We start from the raw sequence: 22,699 nt of genomic DNA on the forward strand, positions 1-22,699 counted from the left end.
ACATTAAACACTTTAGCTGAGTCAGCTGTCTTAATGCTCATATTCCTCAACATCATATAACCAGTCCAATCACTTTCATAGACTATTCCATGCATGTAAATTTACTATTTTGACATCTTAGGTTGATCTGAATGCAACTTGCACACAAAAGGTACAATAAAAATTATTGGCTAAAGATTATCACAACTTTGCAATGTCAAAAAGATCTATAAGATTGTCTCACACATCCTAAATGTGCCTATGTTGCTGCAAGAAACATTTTCATCGTACCTGTGTCTATATCTCAATAAACTCAACTTCACCTGGCCTGCCAACCAATGAAAGGAATGTTCTATTCCAAAAAATATTATTGTGAGCTGAGTAAGTTAAAATTCGCAATATTCATGTTAACCACTGATCCCAACCAGTTTTGATAACACACTTTATGCATTTTGGACTTACTGGACTTTCTCTCTCCCACCTCAGTACTATCTGTCATTGAATAATTAAAGATACCTTTAAGCCTCAACATGGAATGTTCAGAAATAAAGACAACAGATTTGAAGAGGAAACAGATTTATAAAACAATTGCAACAGTAGATACATCTATGTACACATTTAAATGTTTTGAATCACCTTTTATCCATTCTTTTTTCTTTCAAATACATAAATATGGCTTCCTGTTCGGTCCTCTGGCATATGAGTGTGAAAAAATGTTGCTACTTTTACGTAGCTTTTGGTCCTTAGGAATGGTGCAATGTTCTTCGAAGACAAAGAAGCAAAATAATGAGGTTAGAGGATGCAAAAAACACAGCAGACTCAACACTTTTTTAATCAAATTTACAATGATGTTAACAGGAATGTGTTCATAAATAAAGAGGAGCTATTGAATGCCTTGGTAGTCGCAAAGGTGGATTAATCCCCAGAACTGGATGGGATTTATCCTACACTGCTACACGAGGCAAAGGAAAGAGATTGCCAGGACTTTGGCTGTGATTTTTAGATTACAGTCACAAGTTAGATACCATAAGACCATTAACACATAGGAGCAGAATTAAGCCATTCAAATAGTCATGTCTGTTCCGCCATTCAAACATGGCTGATCTGTTATTCCCTCTCAATGCCATTCTCCTGCCTTCTCTTCATAACCTTTGATGCCCTTTCCGATCAAGGTGACAACCAGATGGCTGGAGGACAGCAAAGGTAGTCCCCATTTTCAAGAAAGTCAGCAGGAGAAAGCGTGACAACAAGAGACCTGCAAGTCTAACATCAGTGGTAGGGAAGGTATGGGAAATATTTTGACGGAGGATTTGTGATCATTTGGAAAGACAGTGACTAATCAAACACATTTGACATGGTTTTGACATGGGCAGATCCTGTATGACAAATTTGATTGAATTCTTTGCCCTTATTTAATACCAGTCATGACTTCAATTTAAATTAGGAGGGAGGAAAAGGGAAATTCTTAAATTAAAAAATAACTTCTGAAAGATTCTGAAGGTTCCAACCATTAATCTTTGGTTTCCCATGAAAAACATTTATCTTAAATATTATTTATCCCCATTCCCCTACTCCTATACTCTCAAAGAAACACCAAACCAAATATTTTTCCAAATTGGAATAATCTGGCAGGATTCTACAATGTCAATCATTCAATTTAGAATATTATAGCACTTCATCTTTATTATTGGGAAATACTGCTCATTAGCAAGAAATGTAGTGATAAACAGGGCAACCCACATCTTCTATAACACTGGCCAATTCAAAACGGGGACAAAAACAAGTGTATGCATACCTGTTCCAAGACGTTGAAAATGACTAGATGAGTGGGAAGGGAGGCTTGAGCGGAAAATCTTATGTTCAGCCACGCAAGGGGCTCCTTGAAAAATAAGTCAGCTTCATCAACGTAGGTATTGTTTCCACTCAGGTCAGGAGGGCATTCCAGAAAGTGCATTTTTATTGGGCAATGAACGTAACTGGCGAAGCAAGAAAGAACAAATATTTAAACACCGTGCACAAATTTGAAGGAGTGTTACTGCTTTATCTGATTAGTGATGTAATGACTTTTCCCAGGTGTGAAAAATACTTGAAGACCCATTCCCAGCCGCACTCTATTCTTGCTGCTACCATTGGGAAGGTACAGAAGCCCGAGAATGGTTCAAGAACAGCTTCATACAATCAACCATCACTACCCTGCATAACCCTGGCCACGACACTGAACGACAATGGACTTTGTGTCAGGTTGCACCAGGTACTTCAGCTCGCACTGCTCTGGTTTGGTTAACTTGTACAACCAGTAATTTATTGTATATTTATTTGTTGTGTTGTTGCATTCATGTCCCCGTAAAGCTGCAAGTAAGAATTTCATTGTTCCAGTACTCAAACGCTCGCCATTCTGAACTTGAATTTACATTCTCAGCATACCTGTAGAATGGTGTTGAATGGCAAGGCATCAGAAAGAACAAAGAGGGCTCTTCTTTCTCCAGCAGGGTGCTCGTGCAGAGGTTTTGAACATATTGCATTACATCTAGTGTCCCACGCTGATGAATTAATCCAGTATATAGAACTAGACACGCGTTAGAAACAAACAGAAAACTGATTGCTGGTTTCTTCCATGATTTTAAATTAGCAAGTGAATAGCCTGTACATAAATTGATGGGTTGGATGTGGGGAGAAAAGGGAAAAGAAAACATTTAATACATGACTGGGAGTTAATGGTTATTTAGAATTTTTTTAAATTACATTTTCTGTACACAAAACAGGAGTAGATAAAGGCCCACCAAACATCCACACAGCAGAGATCTTTATGGACAGCTTTTTAAAGTCAACAATCAAGGCCAAGCATGCGTAATTGATCACATTATCAGGGCCATTATTTATTTAAATTGTTCATCCATTCTATACTTTTAAAAACCACATTGTTTATGTGGCAAACATTTAAACTTAATTGTTTTTATAAACTAAAAGTAGTTACACAAGTGGATTATTTTCTCAAGGTAAAATTATCAACAGAATACATACCACAAAACACCATGCAAATGGGCATTGCCGGATAAATAAATCTGAATTCTTTGTGGCCTATGAAGCTGTAATAAAGAAGAGTTTTGTAACTGATAGGTATTCTGAATGGCAAGAAATAAAATAACATGTGAATTAACTCAATAAGGCTTTATAACAGTGCATCAACAGTACATCTCCTGGTATATCAGCTCCTATTAATCCCTCAAATATCCTAGATAAATTCGGGCTGTTCACTACTGTTGGTGGTATTTCAAGACCATATTTTCTCCATTAAAACAGTGACTGTATTCTCAACCTGCATATTTGGTACCAAACTTTTTTTTAAATTGGTACCAAAGCCTGTTTGGTCATGAAATACTTTTTTTTTTAAATCCTTCATTTTCCTTCTGTAAAGCAAAAAAGATATCGATAAAAGCTCAAACATGGTAATGTTTCTTGTGAAGCTATCACATAACCATAACCATTATGTTGCAAGACTTCAATTTCTCCTCACTCTAAATTTCTGTACTGACGTGCAAAGCAACAATTATTCTACATAATGGAAACCATCTATTCCAAGAAAAAAAAGTAGGTAAATATCCAACGGACGATACAAGAGTAATGGGAACACGGAGCACAATTAGCAAAATTAGTAGTGGATTGCTCCAGTAAAAATCTGAAGTGGACGGTGAGAGATAAATGGTTTGTATAACTATGATTAGGATCTGTGGAATTCTCTACCACAGAAGGCAGTGGAGGCCAATTCACTGGATGTTTTCAAGAGAGAGTTGGATATAGCTCTTAGGGCTAACGGAATCAAGGGCTATGGAGAGAAAGCAGGGTACTGATTAAGGATGATCAGCCATGATCATATTGAATGGCGATGCTGGCTCGAAGAGCCGAATGGCCTACTCCTTTTTATGTTTCTATAATGGTTCTGATTTTAGTTGTCACTTAGTCGCTGTTCTTTACACATAGAGATACGCACCTATATACAATAATGGTCCAAAGAACTGCAATTAATAAAATTCTGTTCTTCTTGGGCACCAAAAGACATCCATGAATGAAGAATGGCAGATGTGTTCCCATGATAACAGGAAATCCTTGAGTGAAGTACCAGTGCCAAGAATGAGAGCCATAGAATGATCCCAAGTTCTGAATCACATTGAACCTGAGGAAATTCCACTGAACGACAACCCACTGAAATGTGTGAGGGAATGGGGGGGGGAAAGAGAGGAAAATCAATGATTTACAGGAATTTATTGTTAGTATTAGCATATTACATATAATGCTTACAGAATAATACGAAATATATGCTAACAAGGAGGATTGAACTCAAATATCCAAGATCACACCACCCCAGTATACTTTCTATTCAAAAATGGTTAAGTTAACATCTCAGTTTGAATTTCTTGTCCTTTGTATCTCTGATTACAAGGAGTTTCATTCATCCCTTTAAGGCATATCTAACTTAAACAGGGGTGCATAGTTCTATTTTTACAGATGCAAATGAATATAGTTAGAATTCATAAATTAATGACACAATAGACTATAATCCTTACTCTATTTACCCAGTTTATTCACAGCCAGATAAAAGAACACCTATTCCTAAAGCTGCGTTAAATCTTACCATTTAACACCAAAAGACATTTCACTTTAAAAAAAAAACCAAGAATAATTTATTTAGCTGGAATTTTCTTTTAAATACAAGTTTATTAAAACAATACATTGCAATGCATTACAATTTTTTTACAAAGGAGGTGCAGGTCAGTAAATGCAAGACTGATTAGCTACTCAGCAACACCTCAAATTCCAACACAAATCTATTTTTTCCAAAAGCATGAAAAATGCCCACCTCACCATAAAATATTCGGTCAACGATCAGTGAAAACCCCAGTGACAGGCATCTGCAAAATGAACATAGTAACAATGGAAAAAAACAACTTTTTAGGGAAAATACATTTATTAGACCAATCTTAAAACTAATGGCCATTTTGACTTGAAGTCCTGGAGAGGCAGGGCGTACAATCTTTGTACATCACCTTACAAAATCATAACCTAGGGTGCAACACCAGGGATTTATGTGTCCTATAAATCATGGTAACCAGCTGCTGAGCATTGTGCAAAATAATAGTATTTCTGGAAGATTGGTGACAGGCAATCGCCAACAAAACATACACACTGTGCAATGGGAACAGTTCCCTTCACAAGATGTTTAAAAGTGTAAATATTCCACAAGAGAATCAGAAGTACTCTTCCTATTTCTTAACATTTCTGCTACCAGCAGTGAGGAAATAATTACCTGTCCCAGGTAACCAGCCTTCTGGACATTTGCAGGAGGATAAAAGACTTGGACCTCCATTGAGGAATTTGATTTTGTGTGTAAAAATCCAGACAGGTTTAGCTCTGTAACTAATGATTTCAGAGGCTACCTCTTAGGATGAGTCTAATTCATAGCTGGTCAATATTCTCTCAAAGAGTACACCATATAAGTGTGGGAGCCGGAATCCTAAGTACGGCTGCAGAGTGAATCATTTCCATCAAATTAAAAATCTATATAGAAACATAGGTGCAGGAGGACGCCATTCGGCCCTTTGTGCCAGCACCGTGATTCATTGTGATCATCCACAATCTGTAACCTGTGCCTGCCTTCTCCCCATATCCCTTGATTCCACTAGCCCCCAGAGCTCTATCTAACTCTCTTTTAAATTCATCCAGTGAATTGGCCTCCACTGCCTTCTGTGGCAGAGAATTCCACAAATTCACAACTCCCTGGGTGAAAAAGTTTCTTCTCACCTCGGTTTTAAATGGCCTCCCCTTTATTCTTTGACAGTGGCCCCTGGTTCTGGACTCCCCCAACATTGGGAACATTTTACCTGCATCCAGCTTGTTCAGTCCTTTTATAACGTTATATGTCTCTATAAGATCCCCTCTCATCCTTCTAAACTCCAGTGAATACAAGCCCAGTCTTTCCAATCTTTCCTCATATGACAGTCCCGCCATCCCAGGGATTAACCTCGTGAACCTACGCTGCACTGCCTCAATAGCAAGGATGTCCTTCCTCAAATTAGGTGACCAAAACTGCACCCTGTACTCCAGATGTGGTCTCACCAGGGCCCTATACAACTGCAGAAGAACCACTTTACTCCTATACTCAAATCCTCTCGTTATGAAGGCCAACATGCCATTAGCTTTCTTCACTGCCTGATGTACTTACACGCCTACTTTCAGTGACTGGTGTACAAGGACACCAAGGTCTCGTTGCACTTCCCCTTTACCTAATCTGACACCATTGAGATAATAATCTGCCTCCTTGTTTTTGACACCAAAGTGGATAACCTCACATTTATCTACATTATACTACATTGGCCATGCATTTGCCCACTCACTCAACCTGTCCAAGTCACCCTCAAATCTCCTAACATCCTCTTCACAGTTCACACTGCCACCCAGCTTTGTGTCATCTGCAAACTTGCTAGTGTTACCTCTAATTCCATCATCCAAATCATTAATATATATTGTAAATAATTGCGGGCCCAGCACCGAACCTTGTGGCACTCCACTCGCCACTGCCTGCCATTCTGAAAAGGACCCGTTTATTCCTACGCTTTGCTTCCTGCCTGCCAACCAATTATCTATCCATGTCAATACCCGACCCCCAATACCATGTATTTAATTTTGCTCACCAATCTCCCGTGTTGGACCTTATCAAAGGCTTTCTGAAAGTCTAGATACACTACATCCACTGGCTCTCCTTCGTCCATTTTACTTGTCAGATCCTCAAAAAATTCCAGAAGATTAGTCAAGCAAGATTTCCCCTTCATAAATCCATACTGACTTGGACCAATCCTTTTACCACTATCCAAATGCGCCGTTATTACCTCTTTAATAATTGACTCCAGCATCTTCCCCACCACCGGTGTCAGGCTAACTGGTCTATAATTCCCTTTTTCTCTTTCACTCCTTTCTTGAAAAGTGGGATAATATTAGCTACCCTCCAATCACAGGAATTGATCCTGAATCTATTGAACATTGGAAAATGATCACCAATGCGTCCACGATTTCTAGAGCCACCTTCTTGAGTACCCTGGGATGCAGACCATCAGGCCCTGGGGATTTATCAGCCATCAGTCTACCCAATACTATTTCTCGCCTATTGCAAATTTCTTTCAGTTCCTCTGTCTCCCCAGATCCTGTGCTCTAGTACATCTGGGAGATTGTTTGTGTCTTCCTTTGTAAAGACAGATGCGAAGTACCTGTTCAGCTCTTCTGCCATTTCCTTGTTACCCATAATAATTTCACCTGTTTCTGCCTTCAAGGGACCCACATTTGTCTTTACTAATCTTTTTCTCTTAAAATACCTAAAGAAGCTTTTACTGCCCTTCTTTACATTCTTGGCCAGCTTCCCCTCGTACTTCATCTTTTCTGCCCTTATTGCAGGATGACCTCAGGAAGGGTGGAGTTCCTTATTAGAAGGATGAGAGGAGATCTTATCGAAACGTATAAGATTATTAAGGGGTTGGACACGTTAAAGGCAGGAAACATGTTGGGGGACAATAGACAATAGGTGCAGGAGTAGGCCATTCAGCCCTTCGAGCCAGCACTGCCATTCAATGCGATCATGGCTGATCACTCTCAATCAGTACCCCGTTCCTGCCTTCTCCCCATACCCCCTCACTCCGCTATCCTTAAGAGCTCTATCCAGCTCTCTCTTGAAAGCATCCAACGAACTGGCCTCCACTGCCTTCTGAGGCAGAGAATTCCACACCTTCACCACTCTCTGACTGAAAAAGTTCTTCCTCATCTCCATTCTAAATGGCCTACCCCTTATTCTTAAACTGTGGCCCCTTGTTCTGGACTCCCCCAACATTGGGAACATGTTTCCTGCCTCTAATGTGTCCAATCCCCTAATTATCTTATATGTTTCAATAAGATCCCCCCTCATCCTTCTAAATTCCAGTGTATACAAGCCCAATCGCTCCAGCCTTTCAACATACAACAGTCCCGCCATTCTGGGAATTAACCTAGTGAACCTACGCTGCACGCCCTCCATAGCAAGAATATCCTTCCTCAAATTTGGAGACCAAAACTGCACACAGTACTCCAGGTGCAGTCTCACCAGGGCGGTCTCAACTGTAGAAGGACCTCTTTGCTCCAGAGTCCAGAACAAGAGTCCAGAACAAGGGGCCACAGGTTAAGAATAAGGGATAGGCCATTTAGAACTGAGATGAGGAAAAACTTTTTCAGTCAGAGAGTTGTGAATCTGTGGAATTCTCTGCCTCAGAAGGCAGTGGAGGCCAATTCTCTGAATGCATTCAAGAGAGAGCTGGATAGAGCTCTTAAGGATAGCGGAGTCAGGGGGTATGGGGAGAAGGCAGGAACGGGGTACTGATTGAGAATGATCAGCCATGATCACATTGAATGGCGGTGCTGGCACGAAGGGCCGAATGGCCTCCTCCTGCACCTATTGTCTATTGCCCATTTTGTTACCATCTGTTGTCATTTGAAAGTTTCCCAATCCTCTGGCTTCCTGCTACTCTTTGAAATGTTATACATCTTTTCTTTTAGTTTTATTCCATCTCTAACTTCGCTTGTCAGCCACGTTTGCCTCTTACTCCCCTTAGAATCTTTCTTTCTCTTTGGAATGAAATGATCCTGCATCTTCTGGATTATGCTCAGAAATTCCTGCCATTGCTGTTCCACCGTCAATCCTGCTAGCTCGACCTTGGCCAGCTCCTCTCTCATGCCTTCATAGTCCCCTTTGTTCAACTGCAACACTGACACATCTGATTTAACCTTCTCCCTCTCAAATTGCAGATTAAAACTAATCATAATATAGTCACTACCTCCAAGCGGTTCCTTTACCTCGAGTTCCCTTATTAAATCTTGTTCATTGGACAACACTAAATACAGAATTGCCTTCTCTCTGATAAGCTCCAGTACAAGCTGCTCTAAGAGTCCATCTCGGAGACACTCTACAAACTCCCTTTATGTAGGAAGGAACTGCAGATGCTGGTTTATTCTGAAGATAGACACAAAATGCTGGAGTAATTCAGCGGATCTGCGCCCTCACTCTACCCCAGTTGTCCTACAGTTCCACTGTTCGCATCCCTGTATCTCTCTCGTTAGCACATCTTCCCCAGCCAACAATGGACCTTTATGAACTCCAACCATCCTGAGGTCATCTGTTGCCAGCCCCAATTTGTTGTCCTTTTCTCACCTCCAGTTTCGCACCCCACCCCTCAACCTCCACCTCTATCTTTCGCTCTGAAGAAGGGTTCGGACCCAAAACGTCACCTATTCCTTTTTCTCTAGAGATGCTGCCTGACCCGCTGCGTTACTCTAGCGTGTCTGTCTTAAGTCAAAAATCAAATTTAGTTTAGAGATACAGCATGGAAACAAGTCCTTCGGACCACCAAGTCCACACTGACCATCGATCACCCGTTCACACTAGTTCTATGTTATCTCACTTTCTCATCCACTCCCTACACTGAAATAGTAACGAGTTTCTTGTGCTGCTATTTACAGAGACCAATTAACCAACAAACCAGCACATCCCTGCGGTGTGGGAGGAAACCGACACGGTCACAGGGAGAACATGCAAACTCCACACAGTTAGCACCAAGGTCAGGATTGAACCTGGGTTTCAGGCAATGTGAGCACCTGGCTCTACCTATTGAGCCACTATGCAGCTGGTAGAACTTCATAGGTCATGATTACATGGAGTCAAGTTCCTGGATATTCAAACAGAGGGTAAAGTTCCTACATCGGAGTGTCCCAAAGACATGGTTTGAAATAGTAAAGAGTTGCCTGGGCTGCTCTTGTTCCAGATCCTTCCTTGCTCCTCCATTGTCACAGATACTTCTATCTAACAGCACAGGGCTCCACCTTCTCCAGGATAATTAGGATGAGGCAATAAATGTATAACCCTGCCAGTGACACCTACATAAATAGATTAGAAAAAAGATCTTCACTGAAATATCACTTTGTATATCTGGGCTACATTCAATTAATTTCAGCTGTACCGGAAACAATTCAGAGCCATGAACATTGGATAGTGAGGAAATGAAGTCGGGAAACAATTAGTGTGTCTCAGGTTAATTGGGAATCAGTGAGACCATGTCACTCTATCCAGTTAATCCTTAAATTCGAACCAAGCTTCCCCCATCATGAGATTTTACCATTGATCATTTTGCCACCAAGACAGTTGTAATTTTTATCCTTTTCATTTCCAGAATAAGCACCGATCTTATCATGAATGCACCTTTAATGTTTTAGCAGTGAAATCATTTTGTTTTATGTTACAGTATTCAACAACAAAAATGACAGAATGGGCTCTTGTGTATAATGTGTCTTATAATGTGTCTCAAATCGTAGGTGTCCGAACGATATGAAGTGAACTCCTCCCTCCTCTTTACATACCCAGCTGGTAGACATTTGTACAAGAGCAGATCCAGTTTCTTCACTTCCTGCCAGAAATGAGAAAACAACAGTGGCAGCCAAAGGATGACTGCAGTGGGACGCACAACAAATGCAAACGCAGTCAAAGCGAGATATTTCGAACTGTGAATAGAAAAATAGAAAATCAGATGCAGGAGATCTACCCAAAGCAACCCCTAAATTCTTGCACAATATTTCGGCATCAGATATTGCTTCCCTATTCAAATTTATTTAGGTCCCATCTTGCTTGGTGAACTCCACTGTTCAATCATAATTTACAGGTGGGGTAGCACAACGATTAAGCTGTGTAGGAAGGAACTGCAGATGCTGGTATATACCGAAGATGGACACAAAGTGCTGGAGTAACTCAGTGGGTCAGGCAGCACCTCTGGCATTTAAAGCAAAATTAGAATAATCAAACATTTTCTTCACCTGCTTCCAGTCTTTGTACCCTGAAGAGGGTAGTAATAAAATATAAAACTAGTTAGAACAGCTTCCATGCTATTTGTAATAGTTCGTGTACTGCAATACCACGTGAACCAGGAACACAGTTGAGAGAAGTACTAGAAGAAATAAAACAATTTTTTTTAAAATATTCATCAAATTCACACAAGGTCACTTTCTACATACACACCCAAATATTTTGCTTTTTCTTGAAATTGGCAAGACACCTATGGCAAGTTTTAAACTTAAGACTGCAAATATTACAAGTTGCCATCCATTCAACTGGTGCATATAAGTAACTCAAGAAAAACAGACTACTCAATGAAAGCTGAAACCAGACATTTTAATATCATAGTCATCCATCCCCTTTGATTTCAGAGCGCATTGCAATAATGGTGACTTGTATTCGTAATAATCCTGTTAAAGAGAGCTTTCCATTATATCTACACTTCAACTAACTTTTAAGAAAAGATGGATAAGAAAGGTTTAGAGGGATATGGGACAGATGGGACTGTAGATAGGGCATCTTGGCTGGCATGGCCCATTTTGATGCTGTATAACTCCATGGCTCTGTCATTATCTCTGAAATCCAAATGTTGTTCTTATTTAGAGATTAATAGATAAGGTGGAGAAACAGACCTGAAGATTACTTGAAGATCAGATTTTCAGACAGTCCAGAAAGGGGTAAATGAAACAGCACTAGTGAGTGCTCCTAAACAGTATGTTCCACTTAAATGATTCATTGAGATTGCAATGGATTACAAATTTATACCCATTTCTATCTCACTTTTGGTTTGGTAATAGTTTTGTTAGCGTTCATAGCACACAAACAGTTAGAATTCATTTTATTTTTCTAATACATGGTTCCAAAAGTTTGTCAGTTTGTCCAAAGAATAAGTGACCTCCCATTATAAATTGGTTGGTATGCCAAGAACTCTAGATACACAATAGACACAATCTACATCAGGGAAGCGGAGCAGATGGTGGTGGTATATCATAGCTTCAGCCATTTGGTTGCATCCTGACCTCCATTGTAGAAACAAGGAAGTGCAGATGCCGGTTTATTAAAAAAAGACACAAAGGAGTAACTCAGCGGGTCAGGCAGTATCTCTGGAGAACACGGACAGATGACGTTTCGGGTCGGGATTCTTCAGACTGATTCTGGGGGCGAGCGAGCAGGCGGTGGGGAAGAAAGGTAGAAGAGAGGAGGGGCAGAACAAAGTGTGGCAGGTAATAGATGAACAAAGGCGAGGGAAGGTTTTGATAGACAGATGGTTGGACAAAGCCCAGAGATGTAGAAAGGTGCGAGACAAAAGGATTGAAGAGATGCGAATTGTGAAGTTGGAGAATGCATGGTGTTGAAAGGGGAGGGAAGAAATAGGTTGCGAGCCCAGGTGGGGCACAGGGGAGGGGCAAGGGAGGAAAAGAGAGGGGGGCACATTGTTAGAGAATTCAAGGTTCATCAGGCTGCATGACAGGATGATCGTCAGGCTGTGGCCATCCCCTAGCTGCAGGCCTGGCTCACCCGCCGCAGAACCCGAAAGCCGATCCTGGCCCCTGCTCGTCCTCGTCAACCGGAGAGTGCAGGGAGTGGCGATGTTGGAGATAACAAAGGGCCAGTAAGTGGGGCCAGGGTCTTACTTTCTGCGCCCTCAAGGTCAGCTGCAGGAGGCGCCCCTGGAGCACAAAGGCTGAGGGTGGCCGGGCGAGGAGAGGGACAACAGTTTGCTGGCCGATCAATATTGAGGCAATGGCCGGAGGCCCTGCAACCAGGACAACAGGCCTTTATAGCTCTCTGCAGCCTGGTCTTTGAAAATGGTGCCCAAAACCTACCGTCTCTTGTATACGGTCTCATGGGCTATTTCTATACACTTTGTACTTGATCTAGGATTGTGCTTCAGTGATAATTTACTGAACTGTATGCATAAGGAGAATTTCATTGCACCTCGGTACATGTGATAAAGGGTTGTAAGCTACCCAAGCAGAATATGAGATGCTGTGCCTCCAGTTTGCACGTGGCCTCACATTGGCAATGGAGGAGCCTTGAACCATGGCCTATCCATGTTCCCCAGGGATGCTGCCTGCCTGTTACTCCAGCACTGTTAATCTGACCTCCATTGTTGTCTCTGCAAAGTATGCATATTCTTCCTTTAGCAGCTTTGGTTTGCATCAGGTGCCCTAGATTGATTGCTTATTGTAAATTACTTCTTGTGTTGGTTGGTGATTGCAGAATCGGCAGTGTGGGTGGAAGGTCAACAGAGAAATAAATGAAATTACTCCCAGAGCCTGCATGGACCTGATGGGCCAAATGTCACTTTCTATGTCATAAGGAAATACTGAGTCATCAAATGTTTTTTCCATAGAAATTCCTCTATGAGAAATTGAGCATTTTTGATTCTCACACTCAAGCTGGATTCATCAGGATTTTTTCTACATCAATAATAAGAAAATAAAAAGATGCAAAACAGCTTACCACCCACTTTGCAACCTCTTCATTTGCCTGTTTCTTCACCATGGAGTATAATGTTACATCTGCCAGTGCTGCCAGAAAAGACTGGACCAGTCGAGGAACCCAGATCTGCAAAACACAATACAAATTCACTGACAGTTTATACCAGAGGGCACATTTCTGATGCAAATTGTAACTTGAGTTTGAGTTTAGTTTATTGTCGCATGTACCGAGGTAAAGCGAAAAGCTTTTGTTGTATGCTAACCAGTCAGCGGAAAGACAATACATGATTACAATTGAGCCATCCACAGTGTACAGATACATGAATCTTAATGAGTAAGAAGGAGCTGCAGATGCTGGTTTACGCCGAAGATAGACACAAAACTCAGCGGGACAGGCAGCATCTCTGGAGAGAAGGAATGAGTGACATTTCTGTTTTCTGTTTGAGACCCTTCTTCACACTTTGAGTCAGGTGAAAGCAAGACCAGAGACATGGAAGAGCAAGGTGTGAAAACAAGAAATCAAAAGGGACGAAGCTCAAGGAAGATGAAGAATGGATCATAATTAGCTGAGGGGAAGGAGATACTTAATGAATGTCACCCTACCCTGGTCTTATTTCTGCTCTTTCACACCATTAGTGCAAATAACTACATAGAAGGATGTGAAAATTGCACTGCTGGCAAATTAATACCAGGTTCAAATGGAGTCTTCTGCATATAATTTGAATTAATTTATCTTGCAGAGCATGGTCCAATTTGTGCTTTACAGATTTCAGCTAATGCTGTCATTGATACATAGAAAATAAGTGCAGGAGTAGGCCATTCGGCCCTTCAATCCAGCACCACCATTCAATGTGATCATGGCTGATCATCAACAATCAGTACCCCGTTCCTGCCTTCTCCCCATATCCCTTGATTCCGCTAGCCCTAAGAGCTCTATCGAACTCTCTTCTGAATGCATCCAGTGAATCGGCCTCCACTGCCTTTGAGGCAGAGAATTCCACAAATTCACAACTCACTGGGTGAAAAAGGTTTTCCTCATCTCAGTTCTAAATGGACTACCCCTTATTCTTAAACTGTGGCCCCTGGTTATGGACTCCCCTAACCATAGGAACATGTTTCCTGCATTTAGCATGTCCAATCCCTTAATAATTTTATGTTTCTATAAGATCCCCTCTCATCCTTCTAAATTCCAGTGAATACAAGCCCAGTTGTTCTATTCTTTCATCAGACGACAGTCCCGCCATCCCGGGAATTAACCTTGTGAACCTATGCTGCATTCCCTCAATAGCAAGAATGTCCTTCCTCAAATTAGGAGACCAAAACTGCACACAATACTCCAAGTGTGGTCTCACCAGGGCCCTGTACAACTGCAGAAGGACCTCTTTGCTCCTATACTCAAATCCACTCGTTATGAAGGCCAACATGCCATTAGCTTTCTTCACTGCCTGTTGTACCTGCATGCTTACTTTCAGTGACTAATGTACAAGAACACCCGGGTCTCATTCCACTTCCCCTTGTCCTAATCTGACACCATTCAGACAATAATCTGCCTTCCCGTTCTTGCCACCAAAGTGGATAACCTCACATTTATCCCCATTAAACTATCTGCCATGCATCCGCCCACTCACACAACCTATCCAAGACACCCTGCATCCTCATAGCACCTCTTCATGGTTCACGTTGCCACCCAACATTGTGTCATCTGCAAATTTGCTAATGTTACTTTTAATTCCTTCATCTAAATCAATTTATATATATTGTAAATAGCTGCAGTCCCAGCACCGAGCCTTGCAGCACCCCACTGGTCACTGCCTGCCATTCGGAATGGGACCCGTTAATTCCTACTCTTTGTTTCCTGTCTGCCAACCAATTTTCTATCCATGTCAATACCCTACCCTCAATATCATGTGCTCTAATTTTGTCCACTAATCTCCGATGTGGGACCTTATCAAAAGCTTTGTGAAAGTCCAGATGCACTACACCCACTGGCTCTCCCTTATCCATTTTACTTGTTACATCCTCAAAAAATTCCAGAAGATTAGTCAAGCAAGATTTCCCCTTCGTAAATCCATGCTGACCTAAACCAATCCTGTTACTGCTATCCAAATGCACCGCTATTACATCTTTAATAATTGATTCCAGCATCTTCCCCACTACCGATGTCAGGCTAACTTGTCTATAATTCACTGCTTTTTCCTCCTTTCTTAAAAAGGGGGATAACATTAGCTACCTTCCAATCCAAAGGAACTGATCCAGTATCTATAAAACATTGGAAAATGATCACCAATGCGTGCACGATTTCTAGAGCCACCTTCTTGAGTACCCTGGGATGCAGACCATCAGGCCCTGGGGATTTATCAGCCTTCAGTCCCATCAGTCTACCCAACGCCATTTCCTGACTAATGTGAATTTCTTTCAGTTCCTCTGTCACCCTCTGTCCCCTAGTACATCTGGGAGATTGTGTCTTCCTCAGTGAAGACAGAAGCAAAGTACCTGTTCAACTCGTCTGCAATTTCCTTGTTCCCCATAATAAATTCACCTGTTTCTGTCTTCAAGGGACCCACATTTGTCATTACATGGATCCAATCAGCAGTAATACTGATAGGTCTCCAAATTGAATGATAGTTTTGCCAATAAGCTTCCCTGTATTTCGATAATACAAATCTCATTTAAGATGTGGCTGATTAGTCAAAAGCAACTGTTTTATTCTTACCAGCAGTTGTACTGTGTCCTTCTTGAATATTTGCAACAATTTATAGAAGCTTGCAAAAATCAATGGGTAGGTGTAGCCTCGGAGCTTCTCTTTCCATTCCCAGGTTAAATAACCATACTTGAGAAAGTTAAGAATATTATAACAATAATGATATTGATCATCAAAACATGAGCACGAAAAAACATGAATTAAGAGCAGGAAAATGAGGGCACTTGGCCCTTTAGGTTTTAAGGCAGCAGTAGATTGACATTTGATAAGCAAGGTGAAAGATTATCATAGTTCGATGGAAACGTGGAGCAAGGTTAGTTTAATATCAGCCTTCGTCTTTTTAAATGGCCAGGCATGCATGAGGGGCCCTGCTCCTGATTTGTATGTTTCAATCTACAGAAAATGTGCTTCCATCAAAGCACTGAGGAATTTGGTGTACGGTTCAGTTTTTAATCTCACGTAACGATCATATATACGTAATGCACCTTGACAAGATGAAAAATATGTGTCAAATCCCTCACGTCTAAACGATTGGCGTATTTGCGATGAAGAACCAAAAGTTTTTTTTTTACGTTATGCAATTAGTTAGTAAATCCAAAGGATATTTGAAGACCATGTTATGAGCAACTTCGAGTGACTGCCAGTACTCATCTGGAACAAAGCTAGTCTGGACCAGAAGGCAGTTCATAGACCTTAAAGCTACTGAGAACATAATTAAATAGGTGTTTGGACCAAATAATCCTGTGTTTAAAAAAAGACAGAAAATTACAATTACAAAATGTCATATAAAGCAGCAAAATAATTAAGTCAATCCAAGTCCAGATGTGTTTTCCCAACGGAGACAGAACTATTCCAATCACTCCATACCTTGAATTATTTAAAGAGTGAATATCCGATTACAAGTATTCACTTAGGACAATGCTCATAATCACACACTCCACGTGTAAATTGCTCTTTTGGTTTGGGAGGGAACTTACTCTTTCCTCAGCTGCCTTCTGGCAATGTTACCATAAGCGAGTTTGGTATTACAACTGTGCATGCCCAGGTCACGGGTCATCCGGGATAAACATTCTCGCCAGCTAAGCTACTGTGTGTATACAGACCTGCGTTTCAGACATATTTTCCAGTTTTCCTTCTTCGAGGTAAGAAAATACTGCTTTCAAAAGTATGAACTAGGTGTATTTATGGTTCATTTGTACAAAACTACCATGATTTTGGTGGTTTTATTGCTTTATGCTTCGGTGAGTGAACAAGATCGTGACGATAAATAACAACCATTTTTTATTATTTTTGTTTTGGTGAGGAGAATGACATGAAATGTATGATTTCTATAACTATCAATAGATAATATGAAAAGTATTTGTGGGGTTTTCACCTCTTGTTATACGAGTCCATGGCCACGGGCTGTATGCACGTTTGCTGACTTCTGAATGAGTTCTGCATGTACATGTGTAAGTAAAGTTGTGTAGTACAAAACTTAGTCACGAGTCTCCTGACTAATCATGTCTCTTCTGATTCCCATTACATTCGATAATTTTAATTGGTATTTAACATTCTAATTTTCTGTTATAATCTTGTGATTGTATAAATTAGTTCAATATACTTGCACCATGTTCTTTTGCATTGTACTTGTATGTAATGGACATGCTTACAACCCTATTTAAATTAATGTATAATTGACTTTGTTATTTATATTGTTTTATATGTTACTGGGCAAGGCCATGAGCATTTGTCCAATTTTCGGCTGTGGGAACAGCACGCATCACCTGAATAGGTGGATGCAGAATGTGTTTAACGGCCACAACTGTAAATTTGCAACGGGAAACTGTTTCTGCCCACCCCCCTTCAAACTCTAGGAAAAAAAACTGCAGATGCTGGTTTAAATCGAAAGTAGATAAATGCTGGAGTAACTCAGCGGGTCAGGCATCATCTCGGGAGAGAAGGAATGGGTGACGTTTCGGGTCAAGACCCTTCTTCAGACTCCTGAAGAAGGGTCTCGAACCGAAATGTCAACCATTCCTTCTCTCCCGAAATGCTGCCTGACCCACTGAGTTACTCCAGTGGGTCTTCCCTTCAAACTCTACCCATTTCCGACAGAGAAGAGGGATGGAGCAGCCCGGCTGCGTTGGACCAAACTGATCAACCAAAATGACTAGAAAAGCAAGAATTGGCAGCCTGACCCCAAAGGCAACAGCTGCATGTGCTCTAAGCACTTTGTGTACGGTGAGCCAACAACGCTCGCCTTACAGTGAATGCAGCAACTGAGACCTGGGTTTGATCCTGACTACGGGTGCTGTCTTTACAGAGTTTGTATGTTCCCCCCGTGACCTGCATGGGTTTTCTCTGAGATCTTCAGTTTCCTCCCACACTCCAAAGACATGCAGGTTTGTAGGTTAATTGGCTTGGTAAATGTAAAAAATGTCACTAGTGGGTATCGGATAGTGTTAATTTGCGGGGATCGCTGGTTGGCACGGACCCGGTGGCCCGAAGGGGCATGTTTCCGCGCTGTATCTCTAAACTAAACTGAACGCTCAATCCAGACCCGGTCCTGAATCCGTATTGAACTCCCCAAGGTCCCCACGTGCACTCCCTCACAGAGGTGGAAAGCCTTCAAATAAAAGGAGAAAGCAGCTGACAGCAACGCAAACCAATGTTGACCAACATGTGTGACGATGGACCAGACAAGCGTTTACGAGCTTTTGCTGATGATCATGTTTATGTGTTATAACGCACCTGTCAAGAGAACTGTAATTGCATGGGATGCATCCAAAAACAGAAGGACATAAACAAACAGGCATGGTAGAAGAATTGAAACTAAAACTGAAGAATGCTGCATCTAAAAAGCGTTTTTGTAGCAATATCAAGACTGACAAAAATGCGAGAAGATTGAGAGGGCTTTCTTCGAAGGAAGACTTAACCAACCTATGCGAGTATGTGAAGCATAAAGCAATGAAAATGCGATATTGGGAAGGGAAGAAAAAAGTCGTCAGTACTAAAGTACCAAAAACATTTAAACGACTGTCCATCGCAGAAAATCATCCAGTGTCATATCATCGTAATTTGGGTCAGCCATAACCAATATAAGATTCAAAGAAGAGGAAAACTCAGACCATAAATGTACTCACAGTTTATACAGCGCTGCGTTCGCTTTTTTTAAATCCCAAATGACCTTTGACAAATCCCACGATTCCTTGCGTTTATCGAGATACCAAACTCGCTTATTCACTGGAAAAACGTCATTGTGACTAATTGGCTGATATTGAGCACACATGATGTAGGTGGTGTAATCAGTAAGTTCAGAGATGACAAAAATTGGTGGAGCTGTCAATAGTAAGGAAGGTTACAGGATGCTAACAATGCATCAGTGAAATGGGCTGAAAAATGGCAGACAGAAGTTTAATCTGGACAAATACAAGATTTTAGAAGCACTAATGAGATTAGGACATACATCACAAATTGTAGGGCCCTAAGGAGTACTGAGGAACAGAGACACCTTAGTGTGCATGTACAACAATCCTTACGGTTGGATGTACATGTAATTTGAATAAGGTATAAAGGTTAGTGGCTTTCATTAATCACGGTACTTAATACATAAACAGGTTTTGTTCCAACTTTATAAAATACTGCTCAGATCTCAGCTGGATATGTAATAGTGTAATAGTGACTCAGGTACATATTGACTCAGGTAATATGTAATAGTGCTGGAGAGAGCACCAGAGGAAACCCTGCATAATTCTACCTGGGATGCAGCATTTCAATTGCAAGGACATTCTAGACAGAATACCTTTGTTTTTTTGGGGAGTGGAGCACTTTAAGAGACATGAATGATATATATATATATATATATATAAAAAAAAGTCGCCTTCAGATCCCCCCCCCCCCTAAATCCTTTGCCCCACACTCTAACTCAGACTTTAGTTTTGCCTGCCTCAGATATGGATCTGCGTTTCTGCAGTTTACCTAAACTACCCCCTCATAATTGTGTGTGTGTGTGTATATAGATATATATATATATATATATATATCCATATCTGAGGCAGGCAAAACTAAAGTCTGAGTTAGAGTGTGGGGCAAGAGATTTAGGGGGGGGGATCTGAAGGCGACTTTTTTTTTTAAAAACCCAGAGTGGCAAATACCTTGAATGCACTACAGTTGTGGTGGTAGCAGGGTCGCTGACTGCATTTAAGAAGTGCTTAGGTAAGCAATTACTTCGCCTAGGTACAGTAGGCAAGCAGCCAAGTACTAAAGGGATGCAATTAACACTGCAAGATGCCCAGTGGTCAGCCTGGAAGTGATGGTCTATTTCGATCAGTAAGAACACATTCCCCTTTTGGTTGTGAACAAAAAAATAAATAGAATTAAAATAAATAAAATAAAAACAGCAAACGTTGGAAGTGGACCACATATATGCAATATGTGGGAATAGTGGTTATATTTGCAGAGAGCTGCAGGGAGGTGAACACAGGATAATACACCGAGCTATCTGCACAACCTGTACCTCGTCCCTGCTCAGAGTTGGAGCATTCTGCAGCATACAGCGTCGACTTTCTTTTTCTCAGCCTGACAGGCTCCGAAGCGGCGGACCGTCGGGCCCGAAAGAAACTGTTCCTGAGCTTCTCCATGCCGTCTCCCTCCGCTCCCCCTTTCAGTTCTCCATTCAGCTCCTCTTCCCGCGGCTTCCGGGCCCGGCCGCCGTCCTCCCCAGCGCGCAGGTGCTAGGCCCGGGGGAGGCGCCATCTCCACCCCCTCCTCCGCTGTCGGAAGGGGAGCTCCACCTCCTCCTGCTGGGCCGGGGGAGGCGCCATCTCCTCCTCCTGCTATTGGGCCGGGGGAGGCGCCATCTCCTCCTCCTGCTATTGGGCCGGGGGGGGGGGCGCCATCTCCTCCTGCTGCTGCTGGGCCGGGGGAGGCGTCATCTCCTCCTGCTGCTGGGCCGGGGGAGGCGTCATCTCCTCCTGCTGCTGGGCCGGGGGAGGCGTCATCTCCTCCTCCTGCTATTGGGCCGGGGGAGGCGCCATCTCCTCCTCCTGCTATTGGGCCGGGGGAGGCGCCATCTCCTCCTGCTGCTGCTGGGCCGGGGGAGGCGTCATCTCCTCCTGCTGCTGGGCCGGGGGAGGCGTCATCTCCTCCTCCTGCTGCTGGGCCGGGGGAGGCGCCATCTCCTCCTGCTGCTGGGGCGGGGAGGCGCCATCTCTTCCTGCTGGGCCGGGGAGGCGCCATCTCCTCCTCCTGCTGCTGGGCCGGGGGAGGCGCCATCTCTTCCTGCTGGGCCGGGGAGGCGCCATCTCCTCCTCCTGCTGCTGGGCCGGGGGAGGCGCCATCTCTTCCTGCTGGGCCGGGGAGGCGCCATCTCCTCCTGCTGCTGCTGCTGGGCCGGGGGAGGCGCCATCTCCTCCTGCTGGGCCGGGAGAGGCGCCATCTCCTTCTGCTGGGCCGGGGATGCGCCATCTCCTCCTCCTGCTGCTGGGCCGGGGATGCGCCATCTCCTCCTGCTGCTGCTGCTGGGCCGGGGGAGGCGCCATCTCCTCCTGCTGGGCCGGGGATGCGCCATCTCCTTCTGCTGGGCCGGGGATGCGCCATCTCCTTCTGCTGGGCCGGGGATGCGCCATCTCCTGCTGCTGCTGGGCCGGGGGAGGCGCCATCTCCTCCTGCTGCTGCTGGGCCGGGGGAGGCGCCATCTCCTCCTGCTGCTGCTGCTGGGCCGAGTAGACCTAATGGGCCAAATGGCTTTTCACCGTACATGTGACAATAAACCAAGCTGAATGGAATGGCCTAATTCTGCTCCTATAACTTATAAAGTGTAGGAAGGAACTGCAGGTGCTGGTTTATGCCAAAGATAGGCACAGAATGCTGCAGTAACTCAGCAGGGCAGGCTGCATCTCTGGAGAAAAGGAATGGGACACATTTTAGGTCCCTTCTTTATAACTTTATAAAACTGTTGGCGCAATTTCTTGGCACAAAATGATGGTTATGAGGAGAAAGCAGGAGAATAGGGTTGGGAGGGAGAGATGGATCAGCCATGATTGAATGGCGGAGTAGACTTGATGATCCAAATGGCCTAATTCTACTATCACTCATCCGCTGTGATCCGCTGCTCTAGATGTCAACTTCTCCACATCGGTGAGACCAAACGCAGGCTCGGCGATCGATTAACTCAACACCTTCACTTGGTCCGCCTTAACCAACCTGATCTCCCGGTGGCTGAGCACTTCAACTCCCCCTCCCACTCTGACCTTTCTGTCATGGGCCTCCTCCAGTGCCATAGTGCGGCCCACCGGAAATTTGAGGAACAGCACCTTATATTTTGCTTGGGCAGCTTGCAGCCCAGTAGTATGAACATTGACTTCTCCAACTTTAAATAGTTCCTCTGTCCCTCTCTTCCCATCCCAGTTCTCCCACTGTCTTCCTGCCTCCACCTATATCCTTTCTTTGTCCCGCCCCCCTGACATCAGTCTGAAGAAGGGTCTCGACCCGAAACGTCACCCATTCCTTCTCTCCTGAGATGCTGCCTGACCTGCTGAGTTACTCCAGCAATTTGTGATACCCATCACTCATGACTTCATGATCTTACGAAAGACTACAAATCCCATGATGCTGCTTCTCACCGCGCATGCTCAGATGTCAAAAAGAGCGTCACTGGCCTGAACTGATTGGCTACGCCTTGGGAACGTCATTGAGCCTATG

General features: G+C 42.9%; 1 protein-coding gene across 1 annotated transcript; it reads right to left on the reverse strand.

The window, feature by feature from the left end:
• Nucleotides 1–576: 576 nt before the first annotated feature.
• On the reverse strand, nucleotides 577–20,835 carry LOC144598334 (GPI alpha-1,2-mannosyltransferase 3-like). The gene is given in 13 exon segments (XM_078408376.1): nucleotides 577–741; nucleotides 1,775–1,955; nucleotides 2,404–2,620; nucleotides 3,001–3,065; nucleotides 3,968–4,179; nucleotides 4,835–4,886; nucleotides 10,402–10,542; nucleotides 10,852–10,982; nucleotides 13,337–13,441; nucleotides 16,028–16,145; nucleotides 16,621–16,756; nucleotides 20,514–20,646; nucleotides 20,648–20,835. Coding segments are annotated over 13 exon segments (1,719 nt in total). The 5' UTR covers nucleotides 20,753–20,835; the 3' UTR covers nucleotides 577–618.
• Nucleotides 20,836–22,699: the final 1,864 nt, after the last annotated feature.

Source organism: Rhinoraja longicauda, chromosome 11, assembly GCF_053455715.1.
Source record: "Rhinoraja longicauda isolate Sanriku21f chromosome 11, sRhiLon1.1, whole genome shotgun sequence".
NCBI classification, from domain to species: Eukaryota; Metazoa; Chordata; class Chondrichthyes; order Rajiformes; family Arhynchobatidae; genus Rhinoraja; species Rhinoraja longicauda.